General features: G+C 35.9%; 3 protein-coding genes across 6 annotated transcripts; 2 read left to right on the forward strand and 1 right to left on the reverse strand.

Annotated features, from left to right (window-relative positions):
• The first annotated feature begins 2,090 nt into the window (after window positions 1–2,090).
• Window positions 2,091–7,142, forward strand: LOC21389935 (cleavage and polyadenylation specificity factor subunit 2). The gene is made up of 18 exons (XM_010110049.2): window positions 2,091–2,315; window positions 2,403–2,571; window positions 2,676–2,772; window positions 2,888–3,014; window positions 3,132–3,247; window positions 3,396–3,490; window positions 3,610–3,761; window positions 3,956–4,013; window positions 4,085–4,192; window positions 4,661–4,913; window positions 5,123–5,307; window positions 5,378–5,470; window positions 5,557–5,655; window positions 5,797–5,928; window positions 6,013–6,057; window positions 6,146–6,313; window positions 6,502–6,579; window positions 6,741–7,142. Exons 1-18 carry the CDS (start codon window positions 2,167–2,169, stop codon window positions 6,840–6,842), a joined length of 2,226 nt encoding a protein of 741 aa, XP_010108351.1. The 5' UTR covers window positions 2,091–2,166; the 3' UTR covers window positions 6,843–7,142.
• A 1,810-nt stretch (window positions 7,143–8,952) lies between these two features.
• On the forward strand, window positions 8,953–14,150 carry LOC112093909 (myosin-7B). Of its 3 annotated transcripts, none has more exons than XM_024173433.1 (11): window positions 8,955–9,478; window positions 9,643–9,729; window positions 10,088–10,222; window positions 10,523–11,148; window positions 11,402–11,490; window positions 11,592–11,695; window positions 11,831–11,930; window positions 12,250–12,325; window positions 12,426–12,540; window positions 12,631–13,162; window positions 13,587–14,150. In XM_024173433.1, exons 1-11 carry the CDS (start codon window positions 9,178–9,180, stop codon window positions 14,080–14,082), a joined length of 2,661 nt encoding a protein of 886 aa, XP_024029201.1. In that variant the 5' UTR covers window positions 8,955–9,177; the 3' UTR covers window positions 14,083–14,150. The 3 variants fall into 3 exon arrangements, with proteins under 3 accessions (XP_024029200.1, XP_024029201.1, XP_024029202.1); XM_024173434.1 differs by having other exon boundaries at window positions 8,956–9,478; window positions 11,060–11,148; XM_024173432.1 differs by having other exon boundaries at window positions 8,953–9,478; window positions 10,088–11,148.
• An 878-nt stretch (window positions 14,151–15,028) lies between these two features.
• LOC21389936 (60S ribosomal protein L36-2) lies at window positions 15,029–16,506 on the reverse strand. 2 transcript variants are annotated; one of them, XM_010110050.2, is made up of 4 exons: window positions 16,458–16,506; window positions 15,699–15,803; window positions 15,275–15,474; window positions 15,029–15,167 (listed from the first exon to the last, which is right to left on the reverse strand). In XM_010110050.2, exons 2-4 carry the CDS (start codon window positions 15,798–15,800, stop codon window positions 15,137–15,139), a joined length of 333 nt encoding a protein of 110 aa, XP_010108352.1. In that variant the 5' UTR covers window positions 15,801–15,803; window positions 16,458–16,506; the 3' UTR covers window positions 15,029–15,136. The 2 variants fall into 2 exon arrangements, with proteins under 2 accessions (XP_010108352.1, XP_024029217.1); XM_024173449.1 differs by having other exon boundaries at window positions 16,305–16,481.
• Window positions 16,507–17,674: the final 1,168 nt, after the last annotated feature.

The raw sequence follows: 17,674 nt of genomic DNA on the forward strand, positions 1-17,674 counted from the left end.
CAACGAACAGACGAATAAAACCATATCCATATACTCTATTAAAATTTTCCATCACTATTGAGTTTTTATTAAAATATTATATAAATACAAATTCAAGTTTTGACTCACCCAAACACAAAATCAAATAGATTCTCAATTCAAACCATAACTTAAATGTGTACATCCAAACACAAACTCAAGTTAGAACTTCAACTCAAGTTATAACTCAAATTCAACTCAAGATCTACAATCAAGTCACTATAACTAAAAAATGTAACCGAACAAGCCCTAATTTGGCACATAAATTTCATTATAATTGTCTTAAGAACAAAGGAAGAAAAAAACACTCCGAACGAAATGGTTGCCGACATGGCGTAAGGAGTGCTCTTTGCAAACTCAAAAAATAAGAAAATAACTGAAGCAGCAAAAAAAAAAGCGCAACGAAGGATGTTGAAACTTGGCCACATGTCAGCTGCGTAAGAGTTAGCGCATTGAGGCTTTTAGTATAGTTAGAGTAACTCCAATTATATTAGTCATTTCATATTTTTAATTAAAATAATTAATAATTTAATTTTTCTTTACTCCAATCATTAACTAAATAGTTAACTACGTTAGTTAAAGTATTTTTCATTAAATAAATATAACTAGCAAGAAGTAACTACTTATTTATTATTTTTATTATTTTGTTTTGGACATAAAGTAAAAGTTAAAAAGTTTTTTATATTTTAAACTCAAAAAAGATTAAAATAATTTATATTTAGCTAAAATAGAGAGTATGGTTGGAGTGACTCACTAAAAAGTTACTCGTTAAAATAGCTTTTTAAACATTTTAACTATAATTTAGCTAAAATTTAGAGAGCTCATTTAGAGATGCTTTTAGATTAGATTAGATGGGATGTTGATTTTAAGGTTATTGTCGTATTCGTTTTCATATTACACAACACGATATAGGATTATAGTGCAAATGAATCTCACTTCCCTCCTTGAGATACTCCTCACTTATCTCCTTGAGGACTTACTTGAGGTACCAAGCTCAAGTTACCGAACTCACTAACCTCCTTGAGGTACTCCTCACTTACCTCCTTGAGGTAATTCTCACTTACCTCATTGAGAACTTACTTGAGGTATCAAGCTCAGGTTACCGAACTCAAAGTATTGAGCTCAACTTACCTAGCATAATTTAAACTTAGAAATTTAAAGAAGCCTACATGTATAAAATTTCATGTTGTTTTAAGCGTTTTTTAGTATAACTTTTATCCGACCTAAGAAATTAGCTTACCAAGAAAAAAAATCCACACAATCATAGCCGTCTATTGCAAATCCTACGACCATCTTTAGAGATGCTAACTGGTTAGGCTCAATTCTATGTGCATGATCAGAGACTATTTATATATATATATATATATATATATATATATATATATATTCACGTGTTTTTTTACATCCTTCGATGGAACGTCCCATGATATGTAGATATAATATAAAACAGTGACGGAAGGAGTTGTGAACGTTAAGCAAGAATAATCCGGAGTGTTTCAAAGCATGACTATTGGCAAAAGTTATAGGATTAATTTTACAAATGGTCCATGAGATTTAACTTGTAGTCCATCTTGGTCTTTAATTTTTTAAACGTCACACAGTTGATATATGAGATTTTATTTTGTTTCAGTTTCAGTCATTTTGTGTATTAAGTATTAAAATTTAATGAAATATGTGTAAATTATGGACTAAAATTAAAAATAACTAAAATATTAAGACTAGGTGTGAAAATTAACTTTTGATTTTTTAGATTATTTTAGCCTTTAAACTTTATACATTTTCAACTTTGATCCTTAATTTTTACATATTTTTATCAAATATTTAACATCAAATTAACAAAAAGACCAAAATTAAAATAAAGTAAAATTTTAAAGACCATCTGAGACACATTTTAAAAGTTAAAAAGTAAAAAGTAAAGTAAAATTGAGGATAAACATCTGAGACCATCTTTGAGATTAACCTATTTTTTTACAACGAAACGTTTCTTTATCAGCATAAAAAAAACCCCAGAATTTAACAGCATAAAGTGCGAAACGACGTCGTCCGTCACTTCCCCTGGCCCTAATTGCCTCCCAAAGTCTTTCCCTTTCCTTACGAAGCTACTCCATTTCCGGTGAGAGCTCCGACAGTCGATAGAGAGAGAAAAAAATGGGGACTTCGGTGCAGGTGACGCCGCTTTGCGGCGTCTACAACGAGAATCCATTGTCGTACTTGGTCTCCATCGACGGCTTCAACTTCCTCATCGACTGTGGCTGGAACGACCACTTGGACCCTTCCATTCTTCAACCTCTCACCAAGTCTGTTTCTCCCTCTAACCTCCCCTTTTTCTCTCTCTAGAAACTTCACAAAAACCGTGCTGATTTCACCTCCATTTCTCGTCGCAGGGTCGCTTCGACGGTCGACGCAGTTTTGCTGTCCCACGCCGATACGCTTCACCTCGGCGCTCTCCCCTACGCAATGAAGCAATTCGGCCTCTCCGCTCCGGTTTACTCCACCGAACCAGTTTACAGACTCGGTCTCCTCACAATGTACGATCAATTTCTTTGGCGCAAGGTGAAATGAAGATTTTTCGTCTTTCTTTTTGCTTACCGATTTGTTTTTGCAATTCCTTTACCACAATTCATGCTCTGATGCAATGTTTATCTTTGATTTCGCAGCAAGTTTCGGAGTTCGATCTGTTTACTTTGGATGATATTGACTCTGCTTTCCAGAACGTCACCAGACTTACGTATGCTCAGAATCATCACCTTTCTGGTACTCTTTTTTTTTTTTTCCCCCTTCTCTAAACATGTAAAAGAAGATGAAGAAATTATTAAACCAACATATATGTGTGTGTGTGTGTGTGTGTGGGTTATATTGCTGGAATTAGGTAAAGGAGAAGGAATTGTGATATCACCGCATGTGGCCGGGCATTTGTTGGGGGGGACTGTGTGGAAGATAACAAAGGATGGGGAGGATGTTATATATGCTGTTGACTTTAACCACCGCAAAGAAAAGTGAGCATTCTTTTATGTACATGATGTACTTTAATGAATTGATTTTTGTTGTGTAAGTATGATTGTTAGTGTTGAGAAAGGAAAAAAAAAGTGCTTATTAGGTGTGGTTTTTATCAGGCATTTGAATGGGATTAATCCAGCGTCTTTTGTTCGGCCTGCTGTTCTTATAACGGATGCCTATAATGCTTTGAATAACCAGCCTTATAGACGCCAAATGGACAAAGAATTTACAGGTAGTTACTTTAGAGTTTGGAATTGTTTGTTTGTTTTTAATATAATATGCGGAAAACATGAATAAGTAAATGATGATTGTGTATTGTTACACAAAAACATAGTAAGGTTCTACTTATTGATTGCGTAGTTTTGTCTTTCTTGTACTAGATACAATAAAGAAGACTTTACGAATAGATGGAAAAGTGTTACTACCTGTTGATACTGCTGGACGAGTTTTGGAACTTCTTCAAATTTTGGAATCGGTGAGTTGGGGAAATGTTGCTAGAGTGTGTGTTTTGTTACTTTTCTTGATCAATGGGATAAACTGTTCTTTTGTGATTACATCCCAATGGTGATTTATGATCGACCTAATGATTTGCAGTGTTGGGCAGAGGAAAGTTTGAGTTATCCAATCTACTTTCTAACATATGTTGCATCTAGCACCATTGATTATGTCAAGAGTTTCCTTGAGTGGATGAGTGATTCTATAGCAAAGTCTTTTGAAAAGACACGTGATAATGCTTTTCTTCTGAAGTAAGTGGTATTCTTTTGTATTTTCTTTGAGAATGTTTCTATCTTTAAGTATTTAACATCTGCCCCTTCAATCCTTTAGTTGATACACCTGTATACAGAGAAAGATCTGATATAGTTGAATCTTTGCATATATATTTTGTGATTCCTGTTCTTTGGTAATACTTACTGATTAGGAACTAATTTCAAACTTCCAGGCATGTCACACTTTTAGTCAACAAGACTGATCTCAATAATGCTCCAGATGGTCCAAAGGTTAGACTCCATGAATACTCTGTGGTACATATTATCTTTTTATTTTTCGTTGACTGACTAATTTCAAATAGGTTGTTCTAGCATCGATGGCTAGTTTGGAAGCCGGTTTTTCCCATGATATATTTGTTGAATGGGCGACTGATGCCAGGAATCTTGTGCTTTTTACAGAACGAGGCCAGGTACTTTCTATACGAGGACAATTATGTCAAGCACACTTTATCTTTTAGTTAGTGCTATTATAATCCTTCTCACTTTGAGCTCCCGGGGGACGACAATAAGAATATTTCGTCCTTAAAACTAGAAAATTGCTAATGCAACCCTAGTTGAGAATATTCAAGTTTTCATTTGCACAGAAACTTGGAATTCTGTTTTGAGTCACTTTCATTTTTATTTTTGTGACTCCTTTTTAGGAAGAAATTAATGGCTTCATCATAGTTACTATCTTTTGATAACGCCAATAGTGGTTTCTTTCCTTTTTTTTTTTTGGGTTTTTGGGAAATTATACTAGTCTTACATTAATGCATATTTTTTTCTTTTATTTTTTATTGGAAGTTATTTAATTATGCATCCCATCAAAGTATAAGACAGAAATTTGTTGGGTTATCTTTCTTTAAGTGCTTACATTTATCCCTGCACTGTTTTTGTAGTTTGGCACATTGGCCCGTATGCTTCAAGCAGATCCACCTCCAAAAGCTGTAAAGGTCACGATGTCCAAGAGGGTCCCTTTAGTTGGGGAGGAGCTAATTGCCTATGAAGAAGAGCAAAACCGAATAAAAAGGGAAGAGGCTTTAAAGGCTAGTCTTATTAAAGAGGAGGAATCAAAAGCATCTCATGGGACTGATATTAACATAAGTGATCCAATGGTCATTGACGCGAGCATTACTAATCCTTTGCCAGATGGTATGTAAACAATAGGCTCTAGTATTCGTAGCTAATCTTGCTTATAATTCTGTCAATTTTCCTTCCATGCCTTAAATGTATGTTCCAGTTCTTTTTATGCATTGAAGCCTGTTTGTTTGGTTTTTGTTTTTCTCATTTAAATCTCATTATATGCTAACTTTTTCAGTATTTGTGCGTACTCAATTTTCTGATTGTACATTAAATCACAGTGGCAGGTCCACATAGTGGTGGATACCGTGATGTATTCATTGATGGATTTGTTCCTTCATCCACCAGCGTTGCCCCAATGTTTCCATTTTTTGAGACTACTTCTGAGTGGGATGATTTTGGTGAAGTCATAAATCCTGATAATTACATAATCAAGGACGAAGACATGGACCAAGGAGCAATGCATGTGAGTCCATTATGGAATATCTGCCTGCAGCTTTGACCTTTATGCTTAGCCTTGGCATTTCTTACTGCAGGTGAGTGGTGATATGGATGGAAAGCTTGATGAAGCGTCTGCTAGTTTGATACTTGACACAAAGCCGTCAAAAGTCATATCTAATGAATTGACTGTAAGTAAAATTTTTGCTTCATTGCATATGGAGTTATCTGACTCTTGTTGTCTCAGTAAATATAGTGGAGTTATGTTCTAATTCAGGTGCCAGTCAAATGCTCATTGCTTTATATGGATTTTGAAGGCCGTTCTGATGCACGATCCATAAAATCAATTCTCTCCCACATGGCTCCTCTAAAGCTTGTATGAATCTTTTTTTTTTCTTTTTTTTTTTTGTGCATGTGTATATATTTGTTTGGTTTGGTGCAAAATCTAGATCTTCAATAGTTGTATGTGAAGATTTGATCTTGGGATGCTAACCTTATGTTGCTTTTTTCCTTGGAGGTTCTGGTTCATGGAACAGCGGAAGCCACGGAACATTTGAAGCAACATTGCATTAAACAAGTTTGTCCTCATGTTTATGCTCCCCAAATTGAAGAAACTATTGATATCACCTCTGATTTGTGTGCTTATAAGGTATAATTTAAGAGCAATTGATTTCTTTCTTGATCTGCGACATGGAAATCACAAGCCACTGGGTATCCATTTTGTGGAATACAGGTACAACTGTCTGAGAAGCTGATGAGTAATGTGCTCTTTAAGAAGGTAACACTATTGTCTCAAAATTTTGGTTTATCTAGTATTATCATCCATTGTGATTATCATCAACAATGTGACGAAACTGCAAACGCAGCTTGGAGATCATGAAACTGCTTGGGTTGATTCTGAAGTTGGTAAGACAGAAAATGGCACTCTGTCTTTACTACCCCTTTCAAGTGCAGCTCCACCACACAAATCTGTCCTTGTAGGTGATTTGAAAATGGCAAATTTCAAGCAGTTTCTGGCTGATAATGGTGTCCAGGTACCAATTTCTACTCCTTGCTTAAATAAATGGTCTTTCACACTACCCTGTCTACCACATATGCACACAATAATGGATGAAATAAGATGCGGAATCTTAACCGTTTGATCATGAACAAAAGAAAATTTTCTTGGAAAATAGCTTATCTGCCTGAAAACAAAATGCATCACAAATTTCATACTTTGCAGGTCGAATTCGCTGGTGGGGGTGCTCTGCGATGTGGTGAATATGTGACACTGCGCAAGGTTGGGGATGCTAGCCACAAAGTGAGTCATAGAGTGTTTCATCTTCGATTTTGCTAGTTATACACCCTTCTTCATTTGGTAGTAGCAGTGTATTATGGTGATTTGATGGCTTTCCTTTTGGTTATTTCATTTTCCGGCATGTGGACGAGAGGCTTGACTTGCTTATCATATTTGACATGTAGGGTGGTGGTCCTGGGACGCAGCAAATTGTCATCGAAGGCCCCTTATGCGAGGAGTATTATAAGATTCGAGAATATTTGTATTCACAGTTTTTCTTGCTTTAAATCAAGAGATTTTGACCCTTAATAACCGATGGAACTGTAAATGTGCCTTTTGCAAGTCGGTGTGAGGCTATGAGCGGAATCAAAATAGGTTGTGAGCTGCTGGGGGTCTTTTGAAATCTACACCTCTTGTCCTTTCAAAACGTTGGGCAGAACTTTTTGGCCACAATGGATGTATTCACTTTGTCTTTTAGGTTATAGGAGAAAATAACGCAAATTATATTTGCTCTTGTTAATGTCGGAAAGAAGAAGGATTTAAAGGAATGATTATAATTTACTTTGGTTGGAACCTTGTTAACTCTGACACGCTAACAACTGATTTTCAAATTTTAACGGTTTGCGTCGAACATGATTAAAGATGTCTTTTATTTTGAATACGTTTTTCGTGACAGGGTGATCCCTTAGTATCATGTACGGATACGATTATATTATGAAAAATAAACGAACTAAAAAGAATAAATTTGCTGACGATGACATTTACTATGCTATATAATTAATTCATAATCAAATGTTTATAGATCTTCGATCGAGTGAATACTTACTAGATATTTTGCAATGAATATAATAATTCATATATTCTCTTCTACTTTTGATCTACTATTTTAGCAAGGACCGTCTTGTTAGACAATACCTTGTTGCAAATTCTTTAGCTTTTTAATAAAATTGGTTATTGTTTTTATTTATTTTTTGCATGCCTAATCATATTGTATAATAACTCAATTTGAACCATGAACGACACATTAATTGCATGTCGCCTCAAGGCTGACTGTTAAAGGCGAGATGTCCTTTGAGAGATGACTTTTGAGCGACATACTGCAACCGCCATAAACGACCATCGCTCAGAAAATACTTAAAACAACGCATAAGCGACAATGAATTATTGGGGAGAAAAAAATTACGATAGCACCAAACGACAGCAGATAAACAACAAAGTGAACAAAAAAAATATCGAATATTTGACAATGCTTCTGACTAAAAAAAAAAAAAACCCCACAAAAAAACAGCCATGGCCGAAAGCGATCAATTAGATTAAGGTTTTTAGCACAATTGCCCCTCAAGTTTATTGTAGTTTAGCAAATTGTCTTTTAACTTTTTACTTTTAACAAGTTGTCATCTCAACGTATAAAGTTGTTACAATGTGTCATATTTTATTAAATTTGCTCAAATTTTTTATTAGATTTAAAGGATTAAAAGTTAAGAAATTAAAAAATTTACATTACATTTAAATTGAAATATTAAAATTTTTCGGTGAATGTGCTTTTTATACTAATCTAACATAATCGTCACAATAAGACATATTACAACAACTTAATTATAAAACAACAACATATGGAAAAACGGCAGCATAGGAAAAGGACTGCAGCTAAAAACGACAAAACCTCTTGTTAACGATAAAGAATTCATAATACAACGACATACATAAGCGACAACAACTTCAAACTATTACTCTAAAACGACCACACCTCTTTATAAACGAGAATGAGTTCATAAGACGACGGGGCATGCAAAAACGACAATAACTAACGATACCTGAAAAACGACAATACCACTAGTAGACGACAATAATTTGATGACATTTAGAAACGAAACACTCCCTTATTTGAGTTTTTAATTTGAGTTGAGATGTGATTTTATGTAAAAAAAATTTACTGTAATAAAAAAAATTAATTGTATCTATTTTTGATAATTTTTTACTCCAATAAAACTCGAATCAATTGCTTACAAACTACTTATCTGAAAAAAAATGCAACAACAGCTTACGGACGAGCACAGCTTAAAAACGACAGCACCTTTTGTTAACGTCATTGACTCTATAAGACGGCGACATACAAAAAAGTCAAAAACTAACAACTCGTAAGTGGCTGGATATTCGCAAGCAATGATATTAATAATCCTTAAATCTTCTTTTAAAATTTCAAATCATATAAATTGGTAATTAATTAGTAGTTTACAGTAAGTTTTGTTATTTTTTTTTTTCTCAATCAACGATATTAAAAATCTTTAAATCATAAAAATTGCTTATTAATTATGATTTATATATTGTAATTGTTGGTATTTTTCATGTTTCAAAGAGGAAGAAATTTGGCTAAAAGAAGCTGTACTAGTTGGAATTGAAAATCAGGTGGTCCAAATACTTGCTTACAGTAACTTCCTCGTGTTTCTTTGTTCTCACTTCTCAGACAAAACCGAGATAACGAGTTTCCTCTCTCTCTCTCTCTCTCTCTCTCTCTCTCTACGAAACACGGTCTCAGTTGCCGGATAAGCAGATTCGCTGACCAAAAACCAGATAAAAACCCTAGAATTCCCCTTCAATCCTCGTGAAAGCTCTATTCTTTTCATGGCTTCCGCCACGGCAACGTGCTCTCCGAGCTCGCTCCAGCTCCGCTTCGCTCTCAACTCCGGGAATTGCCGAAAACCCCCTGTGCTTCTTGTTCGTGGACAATTATGGAAGCAGAATCGTTGCGCTCGCTCGCTTTTTCCCTCTCAAGGCGGAGCGACGAATGGGAGTGGACCTGAACGACGTCGTAACGGAGTTTCGTGGATCAGGTCTGATTCCGCCGCCGATGGATTCTCCGGATGGTCCAGTACGGACGGAGGAGAAGAGTCAGCGGACTCTGAAAGGAAGAAATGGCTTGGAGGTAATGTTGGTTTCGACTGAAAAAGTTTATTAATCTTTTCTTAGTTTGGTTGCTGTGAAAACTTTAGAATAAGTCTTCTTTTTTCTTTTTCTTTGTTTTTTTGTTTTTTGTTTTTTTTGGGTATAAGAGTGAATATTAATATTTGTAAAGTAGTTTGCTTTCAGGGGTTGTGGGAACAGGATTAGCGGGAATCCTTCTTGCTGCTGGGCTTACATTTGCGGCATTATCTTTGGGAAAACGAGGCAATTCTGGTAAGTGGGTGTTCTTAATTAAGATTAGTTTCTTTAGGACTAGATACAAACTGGTTGCAAAAGGAAGTACTTTTGTTGAATTTTCTCTCTTCCAATTGTTGATGGTTAATAATTCAAAAAAACAAAATATTGATGGTTAATATTATCAAGGAAACTCTAGAGGAATTGCCAGAGGGAGCTTAAAGATTTATGCACGTGCTAATATTCAGCCCTTACTTTCTCCCTTTATATACTAAGTAAAGAGTTGACTTCATGGGGGCTTATTCCCTGAATTTCTCAAACTCTCAATAAATTATGTGTTTATTGGAATAGACATAGTAGTATTCTTTTGAACTGTGTGAGTATATGAATTTCATAGGGGCAAAACATATGGAGCCCTTGACAACGCAGGAAGAAGAGTCATTGTTGGATAAAAGTGATAACGGTGGGGGAAATGAGAACGAAGGCCACAGTGTGAAACAAGAAGATGCTGGTGGTCCGGATGGCAGGACAGGTACTTATAAGGATTCTTCTTCATCTTCAGAATTTGTTGATATTCCCAGTGAAAATAGAGTTGGTAATGATTCTGTAGTTGGGGATGTTTCGGTAGATGATGTTAAATCCACATCCTATAATAATGATGCCACCAACAATGTTTCCATTCAAGAAGATTTGCAACATGAGTTGAGTTTTGATGATAAGTCAGTTGCAGCTGAAACAGCCCAAAATTCATATAATCCTTTTAAGTCAGAGAATGGCAATGATTCATCTGTTGCGTCTGATTTTAAAGATTTGGATGGAAACTCTGCTGTAGGTACATCAGAGTTAGTTACTGATCTCAAAGATAGCCCAGTCGATCTTGGATCAACCAACTTGTCTGTTTCTGATGCGATTCCATCTGATATTAGCCCTGAATTTCAGGATGTAAGTGCTGATTCAGGCAGAGATCAAACTTCTGATCATAGTTCCATTTCCCATGTACCAGATGAGCCTGTGGCTCCAAATGTGCCATCTAGTTCACAGTCCAATACGGTTTTAGAACCACAAATTGCTTCCAAATCCAGTATAGAGACTATACCCTCATCTCCAGCCAATGAAAATTTTGAGCCACAGGATATCTCACAGGTCGAAGTTGAGGAAAATAGTTTAACTGTGGAAACACATAGCTTAAGTGAAGGTGGGTCATCGGGAACATCTGTGTCTGCATCAGCATATTCATTACAAAATGAACAGTTTTCAAAAATTTACAATGAGATCAATAGAAGCACAACAGAATCACCAAAACCTGGGACCTCATTTTCTTCTGCTGGCATTCCTAAAAAAATTCCTGCTCCATCTGTGGTTTTCTCAGCTCTACAGGTGCTTCCTGGAAAAGTGTTAGTTCCTGCAGTTATTGATCAGGTTCAGGGGCAGGCTCTGGCAGCATTGCAAGTGCTAAAGGTGTTTCTATTCTCTAATGTTTGCACTTATTTCTGTTATTTCAATATTGCAAGGCTGTTTTTTGTGTAATAGAAGGTGAAACTTCGGCTTCAGTTTCTTGCTAAAGACTGTCCACCAGTCTTGACTTTGCTTATGTGGCAAAAAGATTTGATTTGGTTGTCCGCAATCAATCTATTACGTGGTCCTAGGGATTTACATGAGCTGTAGTAAGAACGCTTCAATTCTATGTTTACCTATTACCAACGTTTTTCAGGTCATTGAGTCTGATGTACAACCTAGTGATTTGTGTACACGTCGTGAATATGCTCGTTGGTTAGTGTCTGCAAGCAGTGCTCTTTCAAGGTAGGATTTGTCTTGGTTTTGTAATTAATAGGACGCAAATATTTCCTAATTTTAGAACTCACTATTAGACTTGGTGATATATGGTTTGCTACTATCTGTAGGAACACAATATCTAAAGTGTATCCGGCAATGTACATAGAGAATGTAACGGAGCTTGCATTTGACGATATTACTCCGGAAGACCCTGATTTTGCATCTATTCAAGGTCAGAACTGGATGTTAAACTTTTGGCTACCACATTGGAGAGGCTGTTGTATTGATGCGATATAAATTTTTTTCATTCATTAATCTTCAGACGCATTGTTTTGTTTCATTAGGTTTTCTGTGATTCATCTTTCAGGTTTGGCCGAAGCTGGACTTATCTCAAGCAAGCTTTCAAGAGGTGATATGCTTTCTTCTACAGATGAAGACCAGGGTCCATTGTTCTTCTCTCCTGAAAGGTGTTCATGAATTTTCTCTTGACATAGATGTGTTGGGAATTGGGACTAATTTCTCATTCTGAACGTATTCTTTGAAAAAATCTTCCTGCCACTACTATTTTTGCTTTTCATATAAGGCTTCAAGCCAATTATGATAGTTGGTATTCTAACTCTTTAACTTATTATGCTTAATAGTGTTTTCTTCCAGCGTTCTTTCGTGGTACATGTAATCTTTTTGTCATCACAATGGTGCAAGATAAAACTAATCGCTGCAGCTTCTTACTAGTAAGAATTCTGACTAAGTAATGATATTCTTCCTTTTGGTCATGTTATTCTACAGCCCTCTATCACGTCAGGATCTTGTAAGTTGGAAGATGGCCCTAGAGAAAAGACATCTCCCTGAAGCTGACAGAAAGGTTGACTAACTTGATGTCTGAGTTTATTTTCTATGAACTACTTTTTATTGATAATTTGAACTCTCGGATTTGTGAGTTAACAATTAGCGTGCTTGGACAGGCACTCTATGAACTTTCCGGCTTTATAGACACTGATAAAATACATCCAGATGCATGTCCTGCACTTGTTGCTGACCTGTCTGCTGGAGAACAGGGAGTTATAGCTCTCGCATTTGGTTAGTCATAATCTCTTGTAAATGTTATTTATAAGTTCTCAAATTTGATGGTGAACTTGTTTGTTTGACTGTTCTGTTCGTTGGGGACAGGCTACACAAGACTTTTTCAGCCAGATAAGCCTGTGACTAAGGCCCAAGCTGCTATTGCTCTAGCCACTGGGGAGGCTTCTGACACAGTTAGCGAGGAGCTTGCACGTATTGAAGCAGAATCTATGGCTGAAAATGTTGTTGCTGCTCATAGTGCTTTAGTAGCTCAAGTCGAGAAGGATGTCAATGCAAGTTTTGAGAAGGAACTTTTGATAGAGAGGGAAAAGATAGATGCTGTGGAGAAAATGGCAGAAGAAGCAAGGCGTGAATTGGAAAGGTTAAGAGCTGAAAGAGAGGAAGATAATATTGTCTTAGTGAAGGAACGAGCAGCTATTGAATCAGAAATGGAAGTGCTGTCAAGGTTAAGACGTGAGGTGGAGGAACAGTTGCAGAGTCTTATGAGTAACAAAGTGGAAATATCATATGAAAAGGAAAGAATTAGCAAACTACGGAAAGAAGCAGAGGAAGAAAGCCAGGAAATTGAACGCTTACAATATGAACTAGAGGTTGAGCGAAAAGCTTTGTCCATGGCCAGGTATGAAAGGAGCAATCCACAATTATAGGAGGCAAACTGTAGCTAGCTTTTAACATTTGATGCTTTCATGAGAAAAATTAGGAGACTGGTAGAAAAACTAGATAACTAAAGTGTCAGTTTTCATTTATGTTGACACCTCTCCTATTATTTGTTTAAGTCTATGATATGCCAACGTTTTTTTATTAGTCCCATAACTCTGGAGTATGTTTAAAAGTTGCGTGTTGGTTAATCTGTCTCAACATAGGAATAGTTCTTAAATTTCAATTTCTTTGATCTTGGTCAATAAAAGAGATGATACACAAGTTTGGTATAGGAGACTGATAAACTCAAGTTCTATGTTCTGCAATCTGTCATCTAAATGTTGAACGTTACAGCAACTTTCGTGGCTACATTCGATGATTTTCTCTCTTTCCACATGCTACAGAGCTTGGGCTGAGGATGAGGCAAAAAGAGCAAGAGAACAAGCCAAAGCACTCGATGAGGCTAGAGATCGCTGGGAGAGGCATGGGATCAAGGTTGTCGTTGACAACGACCTCCGTGAAGAATCCTTGGCCGGAGTTACATGGGTCGATGCCAGCAAGCAGTTCTCGGTTGATGAAACAATTAGCAGGGCTGAAAACTTGACGGACAAGCTCAAGGCAATGGCAGTAGATGTAAGAGGGAAATCCAGAGATATACTTAATAGGATCATTCAAAAGATAGCTCTGCTGATAGCAAGTTTGAAGGAATGGGCATCCAAGGCTGGGAAAAAGGCAGAAGATCTAAGAGACACCGCCATTTCGAAGGCCAGTGAATCAACACAAAAGTTGCAGCAGAGCACCTCTGAGGTTAGCTTGGCCATCAAAGAAGGCGCAAGGCGAGTCGCGGGAGATTGTAGGGATGGAGTCGAGAAACTCACCCAAAAGTTCATAAAGACATGAATGGTCTCTCCCGCTTGTCGTCTCTCCCTTATTTGCTGGCTAGAGTAGGCGGCTACCGTCTCCCCTCCAATAATTCTCATGAGGTGAATACTGGTTATTAATAAGTCCGGAATGATGTGGGTTTTCTACTTCTCTTTTCCATCCTTTTTTTGCCATGTATTTAGAAAGGTGGCTCTCAAATTCCACCGAAGCGGAATACAGAGATGTATTTGGAGCAGTTCCTAAGAACTGATTTTGAAAGAGCAACTAATTATGCAAATTGGTCATAGGTCTTTGATGATATAAGAAATCTTATTTGTAAGGGTTTTGTTTCAAGGAAACAAAGAACAAAAAATAAAAGAGATCTTGTTGCATCCGGTTGATTCCTTAAAAGATTTCTTAGAAGATGTAGCGAAGCCAGTAAATATTGGAACTTGGGTATAATCACTGGTTTTAGTCTCAATTTGCTTAAAACATAATCAATAGTACCATTAACATAGTAATTACTGAAACAGCAGGGTTGCTTTAATTCAGTCGAATACACGGCTACAAACTATCAAGTATCAAATATCAAGACTTAACAAAACAAAATTAAGAAAAAAATGCGTTTAGAATTCGTTCTAAAATGAATTTATTTGTTGTCTGAAAATGAAAATAAAAATGTTTTCAATCTCTGACAAAAATCATTTTTAAAAATGCGTTTGATAGTTTTATCAAGATATTATTTTCAATATAAAAAAAATATATTAATGTCTCATTCTCTCTTTTTCTACTCGAGAAAGGAGAAAACAGAAACAAAAAATAAAAACCGATTAAAAGTCATTTTTCATTTATTTCTTATTTTACACTAAATCAAAAGATCGTTTTCATTTCCGATTTCTGTCTCTAATTGTGCCAAACACCGTTTCTCTCCCGTTTTTATTTTTTATTTCTCGAAAAACATAAAAAATAAAAACAACTTCAAACACGGCCTTAAAGTTCCTGACTCGAACATTGCATAGATTGGATAACACATTCTAACAAGCTCGCTTCTAAGCAGTAACCTACAACTTGCAAAAAAGAAAAAAGAACCGTCTCATTTCTTCTTCTCTCCGCCTCCACCAGCTCTGCAATGCAAAATTCATACGAGAAATAAGAGATTGCAAATGTGAACCCCAAAAGCTATGTTATCAAGAAGCCATTTGTACGAGAAATGGAAAGTCTCAAAAATTACCTCATCTTGCGGAGAACGTTGGACATCTCCTCACGCTTCTTCTTTGCCCTCTTGTGGGTACCAAGCTTTCTCTTAGCCACTTTCAGTGCACGCTTGTCCTTCCCAACCTTCAGAAGCTCAGTAATTCTCTTCTCATATGGTGCAAAACCCGCGACTTCACGGATCAAGCTTCTTACGAAATGGACCCTCTTACTGGTTTTCTGCGAAATGATTCGGTTCTTAGTGCCAAGATAGGGAAGTAAAGGTAAAAATAGTTCAAACTTCAAGGATCACAAAAGAAACACAAATTTCTGCCCTCATAAGCTGATAAGCAAAAACCATCGAAAAACCAAACTAAAAGCAAAATGCAAAGTAACATAAAATGGTGAAAAGTTTGGAAGAATTTCCAAGTCAATGAATCATGGATTGGATGGAACAAACTTACTCCTTTGCGATCAGAGGGGCGTGGAGCCAATTCCTTCTTGGTGACCACATGGCCTTTGTTCAATCCCACGAAGAGGCCTGTATTTGGCTGCTTTGGTGCCATTTCCTGGTTCAATAAATCAATTCAGATTAGATCCAGCGACCAAAAAAAAAATATTTGAATTCAGAACATTGACTCAAACCATTTCAGGTGAAAAAACATGAATTTCATCACACAGTTCCAAAAATCATTGCACAGATATGTACAACAAATTACAAAATCTATCAACAACGTAAAAAGGAAAACATTTCATACAATACTAACTTGCACCCTCTCGAAAAAAGAAAAGAAAAATACTAACTTGCACAGAATCGTGAAAGTCAAATATAGATTGTTCATCAATGCGAGTATGCGACCAAAAAAATCATGTCTTTAACCGGTAATAACACGAAATAAACAATATATTATGCAAAGAGATGGATCGCACAACACGGAAACTCATAAATTGACATAACTGCTTCACAAAATTATAAGTAACTAATCGATACAACAGCTTTGACGCGCAATACGAAATGAAACGAATAATAGCCAAGCCCTGTAATTTTACACGAGTACGAGACTACTTACAGAAAAAGAAAAAAGAAAGTTTGCATTTAGACCCTTTCGGTTCTTTTTCAATTTTCCTTTCTTTTCTTGGAAACCAAACAGAGGAGACACCCGTTTTCAACACACAAAGGAAATTGGAAAACTTATCAGAAAAATGGGGAAATAGGGTTTTACCGCAGAGCTTCGGCGACAACTGGGGCGGTTTGGGGAAGAATACGAGTTTTGAGTTCTAGGAGGGTAGTTTAGTCATCTCAAATAGGCCTATTGTTGGGCTAATAGGTTAGCCCATAAATAAGAACACGGCCCACATTCTTTAGTGACGGGCCCTACTCCAAAGAAAACTTACAAAACGGGGGGATCATCGAAAGGGAGAATAACGGGTTCACTAATTCGAGTTTTTAATTTTAAATTTTTACAGTAAAAAATTTTTAAAAAATATCATATTTAATTTAATCTATTATAATTAAAAATTTTTAAAAAATATTACATCTCAACTCAAATTAAAAACTCAAATTTACAAAACGAACAAGGCCTACAAAATTTCTCCGAAAGAAACAGATAAAATACATGATGCCATTGCATGTTTTTGCTAGAAACTACAATGTAATTTCCTTCTATTTAAGATGATTTTTATTTTTTCTGCAGCCAACAACGCAAAAAAGAGTATTTAATTGTCAGTCATGTACGTCACTGTTTGGACCACTTTCGTAATCCCGTTGGTTTGCTTGAATACGCTTACATGAGTATGTTTCAACTTTTAGTACTCGTTTGTTTAGTTTTTAATTTCTGCTCACTTACCCCACCGATCCAAATTATAGATTTCAATCGTGTTGTCTGTGCGTTCCTATCCATAATCTATATCCAGCCGTCCATCATTTTGTGATGATTTGATCCGCTAAACTTTCGTGTCGTGTTTGTGTAAATTTCAAAACTTGGATCCCACCCGAATCTGAGTACAAAGAATTCTTCTGCTTTAATGAGTGCTCGACACAACAATCCAATCAAAATCTTTGTATCCTTTTATTTTTTAATGTTAAAAATCTAATTTTTCAATTCAAATTAAATAAAAAATCATTCACAATGATACGAGATAAATGAGTGCGCATATTATTTACATCAATTTGTATTTTTTTTTTCAAAACATTACAAAGTGTATTAAATATAAATATATAAGTAAACAAAAAATTTGTTCTTAAATCTAATATTCATACATTTTTGTCTACTCATCGTGTTTCAAGAGTCGTAGTATTGCGCATCACACCAGTTACTATGGGCTTATTAATGCAGGTGTGTGAAAATTTATAAGTGTGTTTAGTACACCGTAAAAAACTCCGCATTGCATTGCTAAATAATTATATAATATTTTGTGATATTTATATATTGTATAATTT

Source organism: Morus notabilis, unplaced genomic scaffold (assembly GCF_000414095.1).
Source record: "Morus notabilis unplaced genomic scaffold, ASM41409v2 Scaffold1639, whole genome shotgun sequence".
Taxonomy (NCBI): Eukaryota; Viridiplantae; Streptophyta; class Magnoliopsida; order Rosales; family Moraceae; genus Morus; species Morus notabilis.